Source organism: Pristiophorus japonicus, chromosome 8 (genome assembly GCF_044704955.1).
Source record: "Pristiophorus japonicus isolate sPriJap1 chromosome 8, sPriJap1.hap1, whole genome shotgun sequence".
Classification (NCBI taxonomy): domain Eukaryota; kingdom Metazoa; phylum Chordata; class Chondrichthyes; family Pristiophoridae; genus Pristiophorus; species Pristiophorus japonicus.
Genome location: NC_091984.1, coordinates 97,643,499 through 97,658,030, shown reverse-complemented (window position 1 = coordinate 97,658,030; position 14,532 = coordinate 97,643,499). Strand labels below are relative to the sequence as shown.

Genomic DNA, 14,532 nt, shown 5'->3' with positions numbered 1-14,532 from the left:
ATTGCAGTCATTTCACCATTCTTTTTCAAGCCTCAAAGTATAGGTTGTGCATTTATGTCAATTTCCATGGGATTGCTGACCAAAACAGTGACTGGCTATTAAGTCAGAGTTCATAGTACACAAAGCAGATTGATCTTAATAAAAGATTGACTCTTTTTTGCACAGTAGTGTCGGTGAAAATCACTTTCGAAATGGATGTGTATGAACCTTATTGAAAGAATGTCACTGAATTCTTTGATTAAATGTAGCTGTGGAATATTAGAATTGGTCAATTTAAAGAACATTTTAAAGTGTAAATGAATGTACAGTAAAATAATCCTTTTTGAAAGGATCTACCTTATTTTCAGTATCAGGGAAAACTGTAAATCACGTTAATCGGATTGGTGTGGCAACTAAATGAACCTTTTTTGTTTTTCATTTCCATTTTCTCCTCATCTCTGCTCTTTTAAAGGTCAACTTGTCCTGGTGTATAGCTCCAAGGGCAACTGAATTCCTCCAACATTTCACCTTGGTGGTTTTGAGTCTAGACTTTTGAGTATCAGAAGGCTTCCAGCTGAGCCTAATTCTGCCTTCACATACACTTTCTAGGAACTGAATAGTGATCAGCAGAAGCAACCTTGACTGATGTTTACGATCTGAGGCCAATTACGGCACCCAATTCAGCAGACTCTGGATCAAACCTGGTACCTTTCTGCTCTGAATGGCTCACTGGGCGGCAAATTTACCCACTGAGCCATTAGATTACCTGGAATTTTCCCTCGTTATAACAAAAAGATTTTCAGAATGACATATTTTCAGGAGAGAAATACACACATTTTCAAAACCATTCACTTTAGGAGGTAACCAGATGAAAATATCTCCACTCTTGTTCGCATGTAACACTGCATCACCCTGTTTCTTTTGGCGAAAGGGGCTTCTAAATGACTTTTGATAACTAACTTGTAGATTATAGCTTCTATAATCTTGCATATGTGTCTAGCACAAAAATAATCTGTCATGCATTTTTTGATTGGCTCTTGAGAAACTCTGTCCTCTTTCTCCCCCAGGCGCCCCCACCACACCTTTCACTCCACTAATGCACTCTCCGAAATTTGAGGCAATCAAAAACACCTTCACATTATCCATTTACACTGGTTCAAATTTTAAGCCAATTAAAAATACTTTCACATTATTCCCATATCCTGACTCTCACCATATCTTACAATACTATCATTGCTTTTATCTAATGCAGAGCAACAACGTGGGTGAGCCGCCAGTAATAAAATCTACATTTATTCATCATCTTTTCATGTCAAAACTTCTCGGGGCATGCAATGAATTACTTTTATGTGCAATGATTATTATGTTGGTAATATTATGCTAATATTACATTGAGTTGATAAGATTGTTTCTATACAGGCACATATATAGCCAGTGAAAAAATGTATTTGTTGTTACAGAGGCTTTGACAGAGTTTCTGAAGGAAGTGGCAGCTGCTGCCCCTGGCATCCCTTTCTACTATTACCATATTCCTGATTTAACTGGAGTATCTTGTAAGTATCAAAATGTACAACAGAGACTCTTGAGACTATCACAAGGACTCTTTAAAATCTAACATAATTTTTATTCATTACAGTAAATGTTGTGGAGCTGCTAAATGGGATTGAGAAAAAGATTCCAACATTCCAGGGATTAAAATTCACCAGCAGTGACTTGTTGGACTTTGGTCAATGTGTTCACAAATACAAGGATAAATTTGCTTTGCTGTATGGAAAAGATGAGGTATGAAAGTTTTGATAGTTCATAATTAACATCTCATTCTTAATTAAATCAATCAAATAGCATATACCTGTATTGGAATAGTAATAGTACATATATGCATAAATTGAAAAATGTAAGGAATGGGAAGCCTTTGGAAAGGAGGTAACATATAGTACACCCATACCCTTACCAAGAGAACCGATTAAAGGAGAACCATATCTCTTATCAAACCCCACTCCACATTGCATACTGAAGAGAGGAGCTTGTGATTTAAATTATGTACATTTGTTGCAAGCAGTAAGAACATGGCCGGTTTAGATCATTTTTTGCTGGGTTTGAATGTATCCCAGTGTTTGGCATCCGGTTGATATGGCAGATGATCCCATCAGATACGATCATGCATTCTCTCTGCCTGAGCTTGACAAAGTTTCAAGTGAGTGTGGTACTATGCCAAGGGATGATGAGAAAACATCCTGGTTTGATACAGCAGCGATTGACCTTGGGTTGCACTTTTTATAGGAATGTGTTCTTTTGTTGCCTACCTTCTGACGTCTTCCCATGCCTTGGGTTTCTTGATGTGCTATGTAGGTTTGCCCTACCACTGCCTCAAGAGGGACTTCCATTTGATTGCCTCTACTTTTCCTTTTGATGATGGTCCTTTATACTCGCTATTTTGGGAGTTTACACTCAAAGAAAATACACTGAAAGACCTAAAGGTTCAAATTCATAATTCCCTGCCCAGAGTGCCCATACAGTTACATAAATCAATATAAATATAAAAGGCCAACAGCAATTTGGGCTTTATAAGTAGGGACATTGAGTACTTTAATACATTTGCACACAACATTCGTTCGGCCACAGTTTGAGTAGATGCAGTTTTGAGCGCCCAAATAAAGAAAACCATGGAGAGATTATTCCAGGATGAAGCCAGGGATGGGGAACTATAGTTATGACTAGATTAAATTTGAGTCCACAATTGTACACACTTTTTGCTGACCATTGGAAGAAAGATGATGTTTTTGTTTTGTTAAACTTATTTCATGGTTGTGTCTCCCCCAAAATTATCCTGATTGATACTTGGTTTAGTAAGATTAAAAGTCTTGCCTTACGTGTCCATCAGTTTGCTTTACAGTTATGTGGAACAGGAATGTCCAAGCTTTTTGTCTTTGGGCTGCTTCAATGAATACCATGGAGCCTCAGAAAGCAGATTGATCTCCACTTTCTAAGTTCTTATTAACTTGCATATATTTCAGGTTGCTAATACTCATAGACTTTGGTGTTCTGATTTAGAATGTATCCATCAATAAGGCACTAGCATTAAGAATGGCTCTTTCCACCTCTAGGCCCATAAATTAAGGAGAAATCAGCAAGTAAGAAATAAAAGTACAAATATAACTGGGTTGCCTAGATTTTGTGGACCTCTTGTAGCCCATGGCTGCACTTTGGACAGCCCTGCTTGGTTATAGACCAGTTCTAAATTAATCTTTTGTTCTCCAGCTACTCTTGTCTGCAGTGGTATTGGGTGCAAGTGGCGCTGTTGGCAGGTAAAACTTAATTTTTTCTTCTCGGGTACTATGTGCAAACCTCTTTTTCAAATGCTTATGCAGTATATGAAATGTCATCAATTGTTTGCATAGCATTATCAGCAGGGCCACTGTTTTTTGGTGACTAGGTAAATTCATTTTTTATTACACAGGATTCTGGAAACTACACGAGTTTTTTGGATTATGCATAGCAGTTCCATCCATTTTCCCATTTTAAAAACCACAAACCCTTGTCTGTAATAATAAAAGGAGTGTCTTCAGGTTTTTATTTTTCATTAGTGTCACGATGATGCATTATATTTGTACCTTTTAGCAGATATCCTCTTCAATGTCTGGGTCAGTTTGCCTCTTAGTTTCCCTCTTAGAATGTGAAATTGGAAAAAAGAATTCCTGTTACTGTAAGAAATAAAACATTTTCTTTGTTTGGTGTGGCAGAATATCTCACACTGGCTTTGCAATTTTGGAGCTGTAAATGTAATTCACCGCTAAAGCATGATGCTGGTGGCTTTCCTTTGATTTGGCTTGTGGGGTAATTGTGTGAGCAGCCTCTCCAAATGTAGAAAAATTGCGAGCGAGCAGTGTGGCAGAGGAGATTGAGCTTCAACGCTGTGGCCCCAAGTGTCCAACCTGTGCTCACCAGGATTGAAGCTTCACAAAGCTACTCTGTATTTGTGGATCTCATGTGGCATTGCTCACAGTAAGTAGAAGAATGCGGCTTTTGACACCTGTGCTTGTCTGTGTGGCTGGTTCCCTGAGCTCTGCTGGTTTATTCTCTGTTTTATTTTCTGTTTCTGCTTTTGTCCTCTTGCTTCTTCCTCTTTTATTTGGTGCCTTTCTTATTGTTGTTTGTTAGTTCGCTTCTTATATTTTTCTAGTTCTTTTTGTGTTATTTTTTTTTCATCTCGCTCTTCTTTTTTTACCTGTTTTGTTTTGTGGGGTCGTCTTCTTCTTAGGCAGTCCCCTGGAGTTGAGGATGACTTGCTTCCACACTAAAATGAGTCTTAAGGTGACTGAGACCAATGCGGGATCTACAGTCTCTGTCACAGGTGCGGCAGATGGTGGATGGAGGGACGGGTGGGTGGGGTGCTTGATTTGTCGTGCGCTCCTATCGCTGTTTATACTTGACTTCTGCGTGCTTCCGTTGAAGAGACTCGAAGAGTTCGGCGCCTTCTCGGATGCTTCTCCACTTTGAATGGTCTTGGGCCAGGGATTCCAAGAGTCGGTGGAGATTCTACATTTTTTCAAGGAGGCTTGGAGGGTGTCCTTGAAGAATTTTCTCTGCCCTCCTGGGACTCGCATGCCGTGACGTAATTTGTTTCGGCAGTCTAGTATCAGGCATGCGGGCAATATGGCCCGTCCATCGGACCTGGTCAATGCCTTGATGCTGGGTATGTTGGCCTGAGAGAACGCTGACGTTGGTGCGCCATTGGCAGGATTTTGCGGAGGCAGCGTTGGTATTTCAGTGTGTTGAGGTGCCTATTGTACGTGGTCCATGTCTCTGAAGCATATAGGAGGGCAGGTGGCTTGGATATGGGAGTGAGATGAGGACCATACTTTCATATCACAGCTTGAAGGTGGCCATTGAATTCGAACTGGAGGCTGTGTTCCCGATATTTATGGGGAGGATAAAAAGGGCCGAAGGGCCCAGCAAGGCCAGGGTTGCAGAGGTCCAACTGAACTTAAGGAGGACCTTAGAATTTTTTTGATCCTTTTTCCTGACCAAAATGACAGCCTGGCCAGTGGCCGGGTGGGAAAACCAGTGGCAGTGGGTGACAGCTACGGGCACAAGAGGGGAGAAGGTCGGCCATCACGGCAGTGGGGAGAGAGAGGCCATTAGTGCTGAAGGCTGAGATCAGACATCGCAGCTTTGGTTAGGTGGCGGGCGGGTGGGGGTCAGCAATCAGGAAGGCGAGGGAGAGGTTGGCAATTGGAACTGCTGGGGGAGAGAGGCTGCAATCGCCAGGGGGCGGATGGGGGGGCGGGGGGGGGGGAGGGGGCGAAGGTTTCATTGAGGGGCTACGGGGAGGACTTCTAGCCAACATGAACCGCTGAGAAATGCACTTACCTTGTGGAGCCACCTGCCTCCTTTTCACTGACTGGTTTTCTGACCCCTGGGAAATCTGTGCAGCAGCAGTGAATTTTAAACCGGGCTCCCAAATGGACTGTGGGAGCCCGATTTAAATATGTTAATGAAGTGTCCCACCTCTCCACAACAGACACCCGGACGGCATAATATCCGCTGCTGTAAAAAAGACAATGGGTTAGGGTTGCGTTTTGCGCATTTGACTAAAGCCTCAGTTGGCATAGTTCTCAGGACAGAGATGACCACTGTGTCCTTTTGGTAAGGTTGCCCTATAGCAAAAATGTAGTGTGGTGTCCTCTTCTTTCTATGGTCATGTTGCTGCTTTGCTGGTGCAGGACTCTTGGGACCTGACCAGTGCCAGACCAGAGAATTTTCCGAACCACAGGAGGTGAACTGGTGACAACACTGCTGACAATGGCCCAGATGCGTTCTGAGCAGAGGCCGAGGAAAAATGCAGGGAACAGCATCAGCCCATATACATGGCCGCCTTCGACCTTACAAAAGCCTTTGACACTGTCAACTGCGAGGGTCTATGGAGCGTTCTCCGTTTCGGATGTCCCCAAAAGTTCGTCACCATCCTCCACCTGCTCCAAGACAACATGCAGGCCGCGATCCTTACCAACGGATCCATTACAGACCCAATCCACATCTGGACCAGGATCAAGCTGCGACATCGCCCCAACCCTCTTCTCAATCTTCCTCGCTGCCATGCTCCACCTCACAGTCAACAAGCTCCCCGCTGGAGTGCAACTAAACGACAGAACCAGTGGGAACCTGTTCAAACTTCGTCGTCTCCAGGCCAGGTCCAAGACCACCCCAACCTCTGTCGTTGAGCTACAGCACGCGGACGACGCCTGTGTCTGTGCACATAGAGGCTGAACTCTAAGTCATAGCCAAAGTATGAAAGCATGGGCCTTACGCGAAACACCCGTAAGACAAAGGTCCTCCACCAGCCTGTCCACGCCGCACAGCACTGCTCCCCCAGTCATCAAGATACACGGTGCGGCCCTAGGCAACGTGGACCATTACGGCTAAAGGGATCAAGGGGTATGGAGAGAAAGCTGGTGGTGCAGGCTCGAAGGGCCGAATGGCCTGCTCCTGCACCTATTTTCTATGTTTCTATTTCCCCATACCTCGGGAGCCTCTTATCAACAAGAGCAGATATTGATGACGAGAGTTAACACTGCCTCCAGTGCACCAGTGCAGCCTTCGGCCACCTGAGGAAGAGAGTGTTCGAAGACCAGGCCCTCAAATCTTCCAAGCTCATGGTCTACAGGGCTGTAGTAATACCCGCCCTCCTGTATGGCTTAGAGACATGGACCATGTACAGTAGACACCTCAAGTCACTGGAGAAATACCACCAACGATGTCTCCGCAAGATCCTGCAAATCCCCATGGAGGACAGACGCACCAACGTTGGCGTCCTCAACCAGCGTTGAATGCACTGACCACACTTAATCAGCTCCGCTGGACAGGCCACATTGTTCGCACGCATGACACGAGATTCTCCAAGCAAGTGTTCTACTCGGAACTCCTTCACGGCCAACGAGCCAATCGACCACCACTAATCACGTCTGAAAAACAGTCTGTACAACCTTCCACTGTTGTTAACTGGTGGCTACTTAAAGGGATGAGGAAGCGCTTCGCTCGGAGGTCACTCAGTGCAACATTTACACAGAGCATGGTGCATGAGCCTCCTGAGTTTGCAGTGGTAGACAGACCTAATAGTACAGCTTGATAACAAGTGAATTTGAAAACTTTAATGGGTGCAGTAGCATGCCGCCTGTGTCACATTCTACATGTTCTAGCAAGGCGGTGTCGAGAGATGCTGTTGGCCATAATCGGCGGCCAAAGGAGGAGCGCCCCGAGACGTCGGGGCAGGAAGCCTTACCCCCACAGCTTTACCGGCAGCAACGCTCATACCGGGACTTGTCCGAGTGCGTCAGAAGGCTGTGCTTCCGAAAGGAGGTCGTTCGAGATGTACAATCTTCTGCAGGCAGACCTGCAGCCTCACATTGGCACCAGGATTGCGCTGCCCGTCGCAGTGAAGATCACGGTGGCACTCACCTTTTATGCCTCCGGCTCCTTCCAGGCTGCATCAGGGGACATATGCAGTGTCTCTCAATTCGCAGCACATCGCTGCATCCGCGACATCACACAAGCTCTCTACACATGCAGAATGGACTTTGTTAACTTCCCAATAACCATGGGAAAACATAATGAACGCGCATATGGGTTTGCCAGGATAGAGGGCTTCCAGAGTGTGCAAGGAGCAATTGATAGCATACACATGGCCTTGCAAGCACCATTCGAGAATGCAGAGGTATTCAGAAACACAAAGGGATCCCACTCTCAATGTGCAGCTGGTGAGCAACCATAGGCAGTGCATCCTTGCAGTTAATGCTCGCTATCCTGGAAGCGCACATGATGCGTTTATCCTGCGGGAGAGCACTGTTTCAATCACCAGGAGAAGGCCGCGGCTGGTTGCTCGGGGACAAAGGATACGACCAGGTGACCTGGCTAATGATCCACCCCCCCCCCCCCTCTGCAACTTCACCACAGAACCGGAGGAACGCTACAATGAGCCATGCCGCCACCCACAACATCATTGAGCAGACAATAGGGCTGCTGATGCAGTGATTCCGATGCCTGGACCGCTCTGGAAGTAGCCTGCAATACTCCCCCCACCAGGTCTCACTATTCATTGTGGTGTGCTGCATGCTGCACAACTTGGCCATCATGAGGGCCCAGGCCTTGCCAGTGGGGATCGCAGGCCCACCTTGGGAGGAGGATGAAGCGGAAGAGGATCAGGAGCCTGGCAAGGCCCCGAATATCCAGCAAGGTGACGAGGACCAGCAGCAACCACAGAGGAGGCAGCATGCCAATATTGCCGGCAAAAGGGCTATTCGGCAGCGACTCATGGCATGGAGGGAGGTGAGGGATGCAGCTAATAATCACTGCGCATTGTGCAACAAAAATGCCACATCTTCGTCACAAGTCCACAGTCATACACAAGAGGGATGAAGGATCAGTCAAAGTAACATTTTATTTATTTATATCCCTCAAACAACCCCAGAAACCCCACATCCGCAAATAATAAAAACTCGAGCTTCCGCCCCTTCAAACAGCAGAATACATAATGACCATCGGCAACATATGGACAAGTGCCCCATGGGACACATATCACCCCTCTGCCTCACCCCCCAGGCCTACTGCTTCTCCTCAGTGTGGCCTTAGTGCATGCAGCAGGGCTGCTGTGTATCTGAGGGAGACAGGACAGACGGCCTATGAGAACGCCCTGGACCAGATATGGAAGGCCCGGCTGCTGACTGCATCGCCGCAGAATGGGCGGCAGCAGTCTCCAGTGGCTGGGGTGCAGGCCGTAGTGGGTGCAAAGGCAGAATGACCGCGACAGGAGCCGGAATGCTGTTATCATGAGGAAGAACAACACCTTCCATTTCCAGCGGCCCACAGCTATTCCGGGGCAGAGCCAGAGCATAAGCAATATGTGCGAGCTAGATTGCTACCCTGCTGCGGCACTGCCTGTTCCCCGTCGGACTGGGGGTTGACAGAGAGGATGGCCGTAATCACTGCTTGCACGGCATCACTCTGAACTTGAAACGCAGCAGTCTGAGAGTGCATGCCAGCAAACAGTGACTGCATGAGAATGACGTGAATAGCACGTTTAGTGAGTTGGTCTTACCGCAGGAAAAGGGTACACAGCCAGATAGGGAATGGATGACCAACAGGAAGGGCAGTGCAAGGAAGGTAGTGCAGGGGTCCCCTGCGGTCATCCCCCTGCAAAACAGATACACCGCTTTGGGTACTGTTGGGGGGGGGGGGGGTGTGACTCACTAGGGGAGGGCAGCAGCAGCCAAGTTCATTGCACCATGGCTGGCTCTGCTCCACAGGAGGGCAGGAAAAAGAGTGGGAGAGCTATAGTGATAGGGGATTCAATTGTAAGGGGAATAGATAGACATTTCTGCGGCCGCAACCAAGACTCCAGGATGGTATGTTGCCTCCCTGGTACAAGGGTCAAGGATGTCTTGGAGCGGGTGCAGAACATTCTGAAAAGGGAGGGTGAACAGCCAGTTGTCGTGGTGCATATAGGTACCAACGATTAGGTTTAAAAAAAAAAAGGGATGAGGTCCGACAAGACGAATTTAGGGAACTAGGAGCTAAATTAAAAAGTAGGACCTCAAAAGTAGTAATCCCAGGATTGCTACCAGTGCCACGTGCTAGTCAGAGTAGGAATCGCAGGATAGTGCCGATGAATACGTGATAGTTCAGATGAATACGTGGCTTGAGGAGTGGTGCAACAGAGAGGGATTCAAATTCCTGGGAAATTGGAACCGGTTCTGGGGGAGGTGGGACCAGTACAAACTGGACAGTCTGCACCTGGGCAGGACCGGAACCAATGTCCTAGGGGGAGTGTTTGATAGTTTAATTCCTCCCCAACAGCACTAATATGGCAGGGGGATGGGAACCTATGCAGGGAGACAGAGGGAAGTAGAATGGGGGCAGAAGCAAAAGATAGAAAGAAGAAAAGTAAAAGTGGAGGGCAGAGAAACCTAAAGCAAAAAGGGCCACATTACAGCAAAATTCTAAAGGGGCAAAGTGTGTTAGAAAGACAAGCCTGAAGGCTCTGTGCCTCAATGTGAGGAGTATTCGGAATAAGGTGGACGAATTAACTGCGCAGATAGCAGCTAACGAGTATGATGTAATTGGCATCACGGAGACATGGCTCCAGGGTGACCAAGGCTGGGAACTCAACATCCAGGGGTATTCAACATTTAGGAAGGATAGACAGAAAGGAAAATGAGGCGGGATGGCATTGCTGGTTAAAGAGGAAATTAATGCAATAGTAAGAAAGGACATTAGCTTGGATGATATGGAATTGGTATGGGTGGAGCTGCGGAATACCAAGGGACAGAAAACGCTAGTGGGAGTTGTGTACAGACCACCAAACAGTAGTAGTAAAGTTGGGGACAGCATCAAACAAGAAATTAGGGATGCGTGCAATAAAGGTACAGCAGTTATCATGGGCGACTTTAATCTACATATTGACTGGGCTAACCAAACTGGTAGCAATGCATGGAGGAGGATTTCCTGGAGTGTATTAGGGATGGTTTTCTAGACCAATATGTCGAGGAACCAACCAGGGAGCTGGCCATCCTAGACTGGGTGATGTGTAATGAGAAACGACTAATTAGCAATCTTGTTGTGCGAGACCCCTTGGGGAAGAGTGACCATAATATGGTAGAATTCTTTATTAAGATGGAGAGTGACACAGTTAATTCAGAAACTTGGGTCCTGAAGTTAAGGAAAGGTAACTTTGATGGTTTGAGGCGTGAATTGGCTAGAATAGACTGGCAAATGATACTTAAAGGGTGACTGGATAGGCAATGGCAAACATTTAAAGATCACATGGATGAACTTCAGCAATTGTATATCCCTGTCTGGAGTAAAAATAAAACGGGGAAGGTGGCGCAACTGTGGCTAACAAGGGAAATTAAAGATAGTGTTAAATCCAAGGAAGAAGCATATAAATTGGCCAGAAAAAGCAGTAAACCTGAGGACTGGGAGAAATTTAGAACTCAGCAGAGGACAAAGAGTTTAATTAAGAGAGGGAAAATAAGAGTACGAGAAGAAGCTTGCTGGGAACATAAAAACTGACTGCAAAAGCTGCTATAGATATGTGAAAAGAAAAAGATTAGTGAAGACAAACGTAGGTCCCTTGTAGTCGGATTCAGGTGAATTTATAATGGGGAACAAAGAAATGGCAGACCAATTGAACAAATACTTTGGTTCTGCCTTCACGAAGGAAGACACAAATAACCTTCCGGAAGTACTCGGGGATCGAGGGTCTTGTGAGAAGGAGGAACTGAAGGATATGCTTCGGCGGGAAATTGATGGGATTGAAGGCCGATAAATCACCGGGGCCTGATAGTCTGCATCCCAGCGTACTTAAGGAAGTGGCCTTACAAATAGTGGATGCATTGGTGATCATTTTCCAACTGTCTATCGACTCGGGATCGGTTCCTATGGACTGGAGGGTAGCTAATGTGACACCACTTTTTAAAAAGGGAGGGAGAGAGAAAGCGGATAATTATAGACCGGTTAGCCTGACATCAGTGGTGGGGAAAATGTTGGAATCATTTATTAAGGATGAAATAGCAGCGCATTTGGAAAGCAGTGACAGGATCAGTCCAAGTCAGCATGGATTTCTGAAGGGGAAATCATGCTTGACAAATCTTCGAGAATTTTTTTGAGGATGTAACTAGTAGAGTGGACAAGGGAGAACCAGTGGATGTGATGTATTTGGACTTTCAAAAGGCTTTTGACAAGGTCCCACACAAGATTGGTGTGCAAAATCAAAGCACATGGTATTGGGGTAATATACTGACGTGGATAGAGAACTGATTGACAGGCAGGAAGCAGAGAGTCGGGATAAACGGGTTCTTTTCAGAATGGCAGGCTGTTACTTGTGGAGTGCCGCAGGGCTCAGTGCTGGGGTCCCAGCTCTTTACAATATACATCAATGATTTGGATGAAGGGCGGTGTGAGCTGTGAGGGGGACGCTAAGAGGCTGCAGGGTGACTTAGACAGGTTAGGTGAGTGGGCAAATGCATGGCAGATGCAGTATAATGTGGATAAATGTGAGGTTATCCACTTTGGGGGCAAAAATGCGAAGACAGAATATTATCTGAATGGTGGCAGATTCGGAAAAGGGGAGGTGCAACGAGACGTGGGTGTCATGGTTCATCAGTCATTGAAAATTGGCATACAGGTACAGCAGGCGGTAAAGAAGGCAAATGGTATGTTGGCCTCCATAACTAGGGGATTTGAGTATAGGAGCAGGGAGATCTTACTGCAGTTGTACAGGGCCTTGGTGAGGCCTCATGTGGAATATTGTGTTCAGTTTTGGTCTCCTAATCTGAGGAAGGACATTCTTGCTATTGAAGGAGTGCAGCAAAGGTTCACCAGACTGATTCCCGGGATGGCTGGACTGACATATGAGGAGAGACTGGATCAACTGGGCCTTTATACATTGGAGTTTAGAAGGATGAGAGGGGATCTCATAGAAACATACAAGATTCTGACGGGACTGGACAGGTTAGATTGTTCCCGATGTTGGGGAAGTCCAGAACTAGGGGACACAGTCTTGGGATAAGGGGTAGGCCATTTAGAACTGAAATGAGGAGAAACTTCTTCCCTCACAGTTGTTAACCTGTGGAATTCCCTGCCGCAGAGAGTTGTTGATGCCAGTTCATTGGATATATTCAAGAGGGAGTTAGATGTGGCCCTTACGGCTAAGGGGATTTAGGGATATGGAGAGAAAGCAGGAAAGGGGTCTTGAGGGAATGATCAGCCATGATCTTATCGAATGGTGGTGCAGGCTCGAAGGGCTGATTGGTCTACTCCTGCACCTATTTTCTATGTTTCTAAAGACCTTGTATGACTTCGGCCTGTGATGGCATGGCTACTGCCACATCAACCATGGCATGTGTCATCATCTTTGGGACCTCTCTGTCGCTCGTTGAGCCCACTTCCCGGTTTAGCCAGTCAAGGATGGGCTCAGTGGACTGCTGAGAGGCATGGATAATGCTTGAGGCGGTCTCCGGAAAACTCTCAGCAAGTGCATCCACGCTCTGCGGCACCCTCCCCAATGCACCCATAAGCTCGCGGTGTATCTGTATGGACTCCCTGGACAGAGCCTCCAAATCTGCCTGTCTCTGAGCAGGACTCCTGGGCCGACTTACGCTCTGGCGAGCTGGCCCTCAAGCTTCCCCTCGTGCTGGACATTGCTGCAGGCCACTGGGGCCAGGAGCGACCGGATCTGGGAACCCTAGGAATGTGGGCTTCTCCACCGAGCTGGTACTGAGGATGTGTCCCATTCTGTGGCCACACTGGTCTCCAGTTCCCTGTCGTGTGACCAAGACGGCTGACTGGCCGGCTGTGGCTCATCATCTGTAAGCACAAAGCAGCAGAAGTGTGGACAGCAGTTGAGGAGGGGGCATCGTTATTTTGGAGCTACATTTTGTAAGGCACATGGACTCGAGGGTAAGGGGTCTTGCAGAAAACGTCCATCTCATTCACAAACCATTGTTGAGTGGGGGCTCTGCCTCGCCGGCCGCTACCACCACGACTGGTGCGCCCATGAGGGTGGACACTTGCTCCTCCACCTTGGTGAGGTCCTGGAGGTCAGACTCCCCATCTCCCGTCCGCTGCTGCTCTCGCCTATTGTGGGTGAGTTTGGCCTGCAATGACCAAAACAAGAAGTTGTCAGTGGGTCTGTAGCTACATGTGTGCCACATGTGTCTGTCATCATCATCGTAGGCAGTCCCTCGGAATCGAGGAAGACCTCAGTCTTTAATAAGACACTCCAGAGTGAGGAACAGGCCTTGGGGACCAGCTTCCACTCCCAAAGTGAATTCTTTGATGGCTGAACAGTCCAAATCGAGAGCCACAGACCCTGTTACAGGTGGGACAGACATTCGTCAAGGGAAGGGGCCGGTGGGGCTGGTTTGCTGCACGCTCCTTCCGCTGCCTGCGCTTGGCCTCTTCATGTTCTTTGCGACTGCAAAATTGTGCTCTTGTGTATTTAGTTTTCCTCTTCCTATGATACAGCTGATAGAATATTGGGTCATGACAAATTCGGGTCCCAGTGCACTCCCATTGTACCTACTTTCTTCTTGGGTGTTTTGAGGTCATTGAGTTTCAGTTTTCACATAAAACAACGGAATTGTAGAATGTGATCTCCAAACATTCATTAAAAAAAATGAAGTGTAATAAAAAGAAATGTAACTTATTGAGCCATCTTGAAACAGTGACTTTGGTCATAGGCCTTTACTCAGTGCTGTTTTTCATTAGTATGTTCTTTTGTGAGTTGTCAGCTTTTTTAAAAAAAACTGTTCATTAGCTGCTGCGAGTTTTGTATACTGCCATGTACGCATCTGGTTACTGGATTGCAGTGGCTGAGCCCAAGTTGAAGGCTGGTCTTTGCTTTGCCATCTTCACATTATTCTCAAACCAGTAGGACAGCAGACATTCTGGGACATGGATTTTTCCAGTTATGTTTAAAATGCTAAAGTCGATTTTTTTTTAAACCTACTGTAGATGCCTTAAATCTGAAAACAAAAATAGGAAATATGGAAATCCTCA

At 46.6% G+C, this 14,532-nt stretch overlaps 1 protein-coding gene across 1 annotated transcript in view; it reads left to right on the top strand.

Moving 5' to 3' along the window:
• The window catches only part of npl (N-acetylneuraminate pyruvate lyase (dihydrodipicolinate synthase)), a 30,306-nt gene that overhangs the window by 9,586 nt on the left and 6,188 nt on the right, over positions 1 to 14,532 (top strand). Inside the window, exons 6-9 of the mRNA XM_070887143.1 lie at positions 1 to 43; positions 1,440 to 1,532; positions 1,616 to 1,761; positions 3,238 to 3,284. The exon at positions 1 to 43 is cut by the window's left edge and continues 33 nt beyond it. Coding sequence (XP_070743244.1) covers positions 1 to 43; positions 1,440 to 1,532; positions 1,616 to 1,761; positions 3,238 to 3,284 — 329 coding nt within the window. The remainder of the gene's footprint in view (positions 44 to 1,439; positions 1,533 to 1,615; positions 1,762 to 3,237; positions 3,285 to 14,532) is intronic.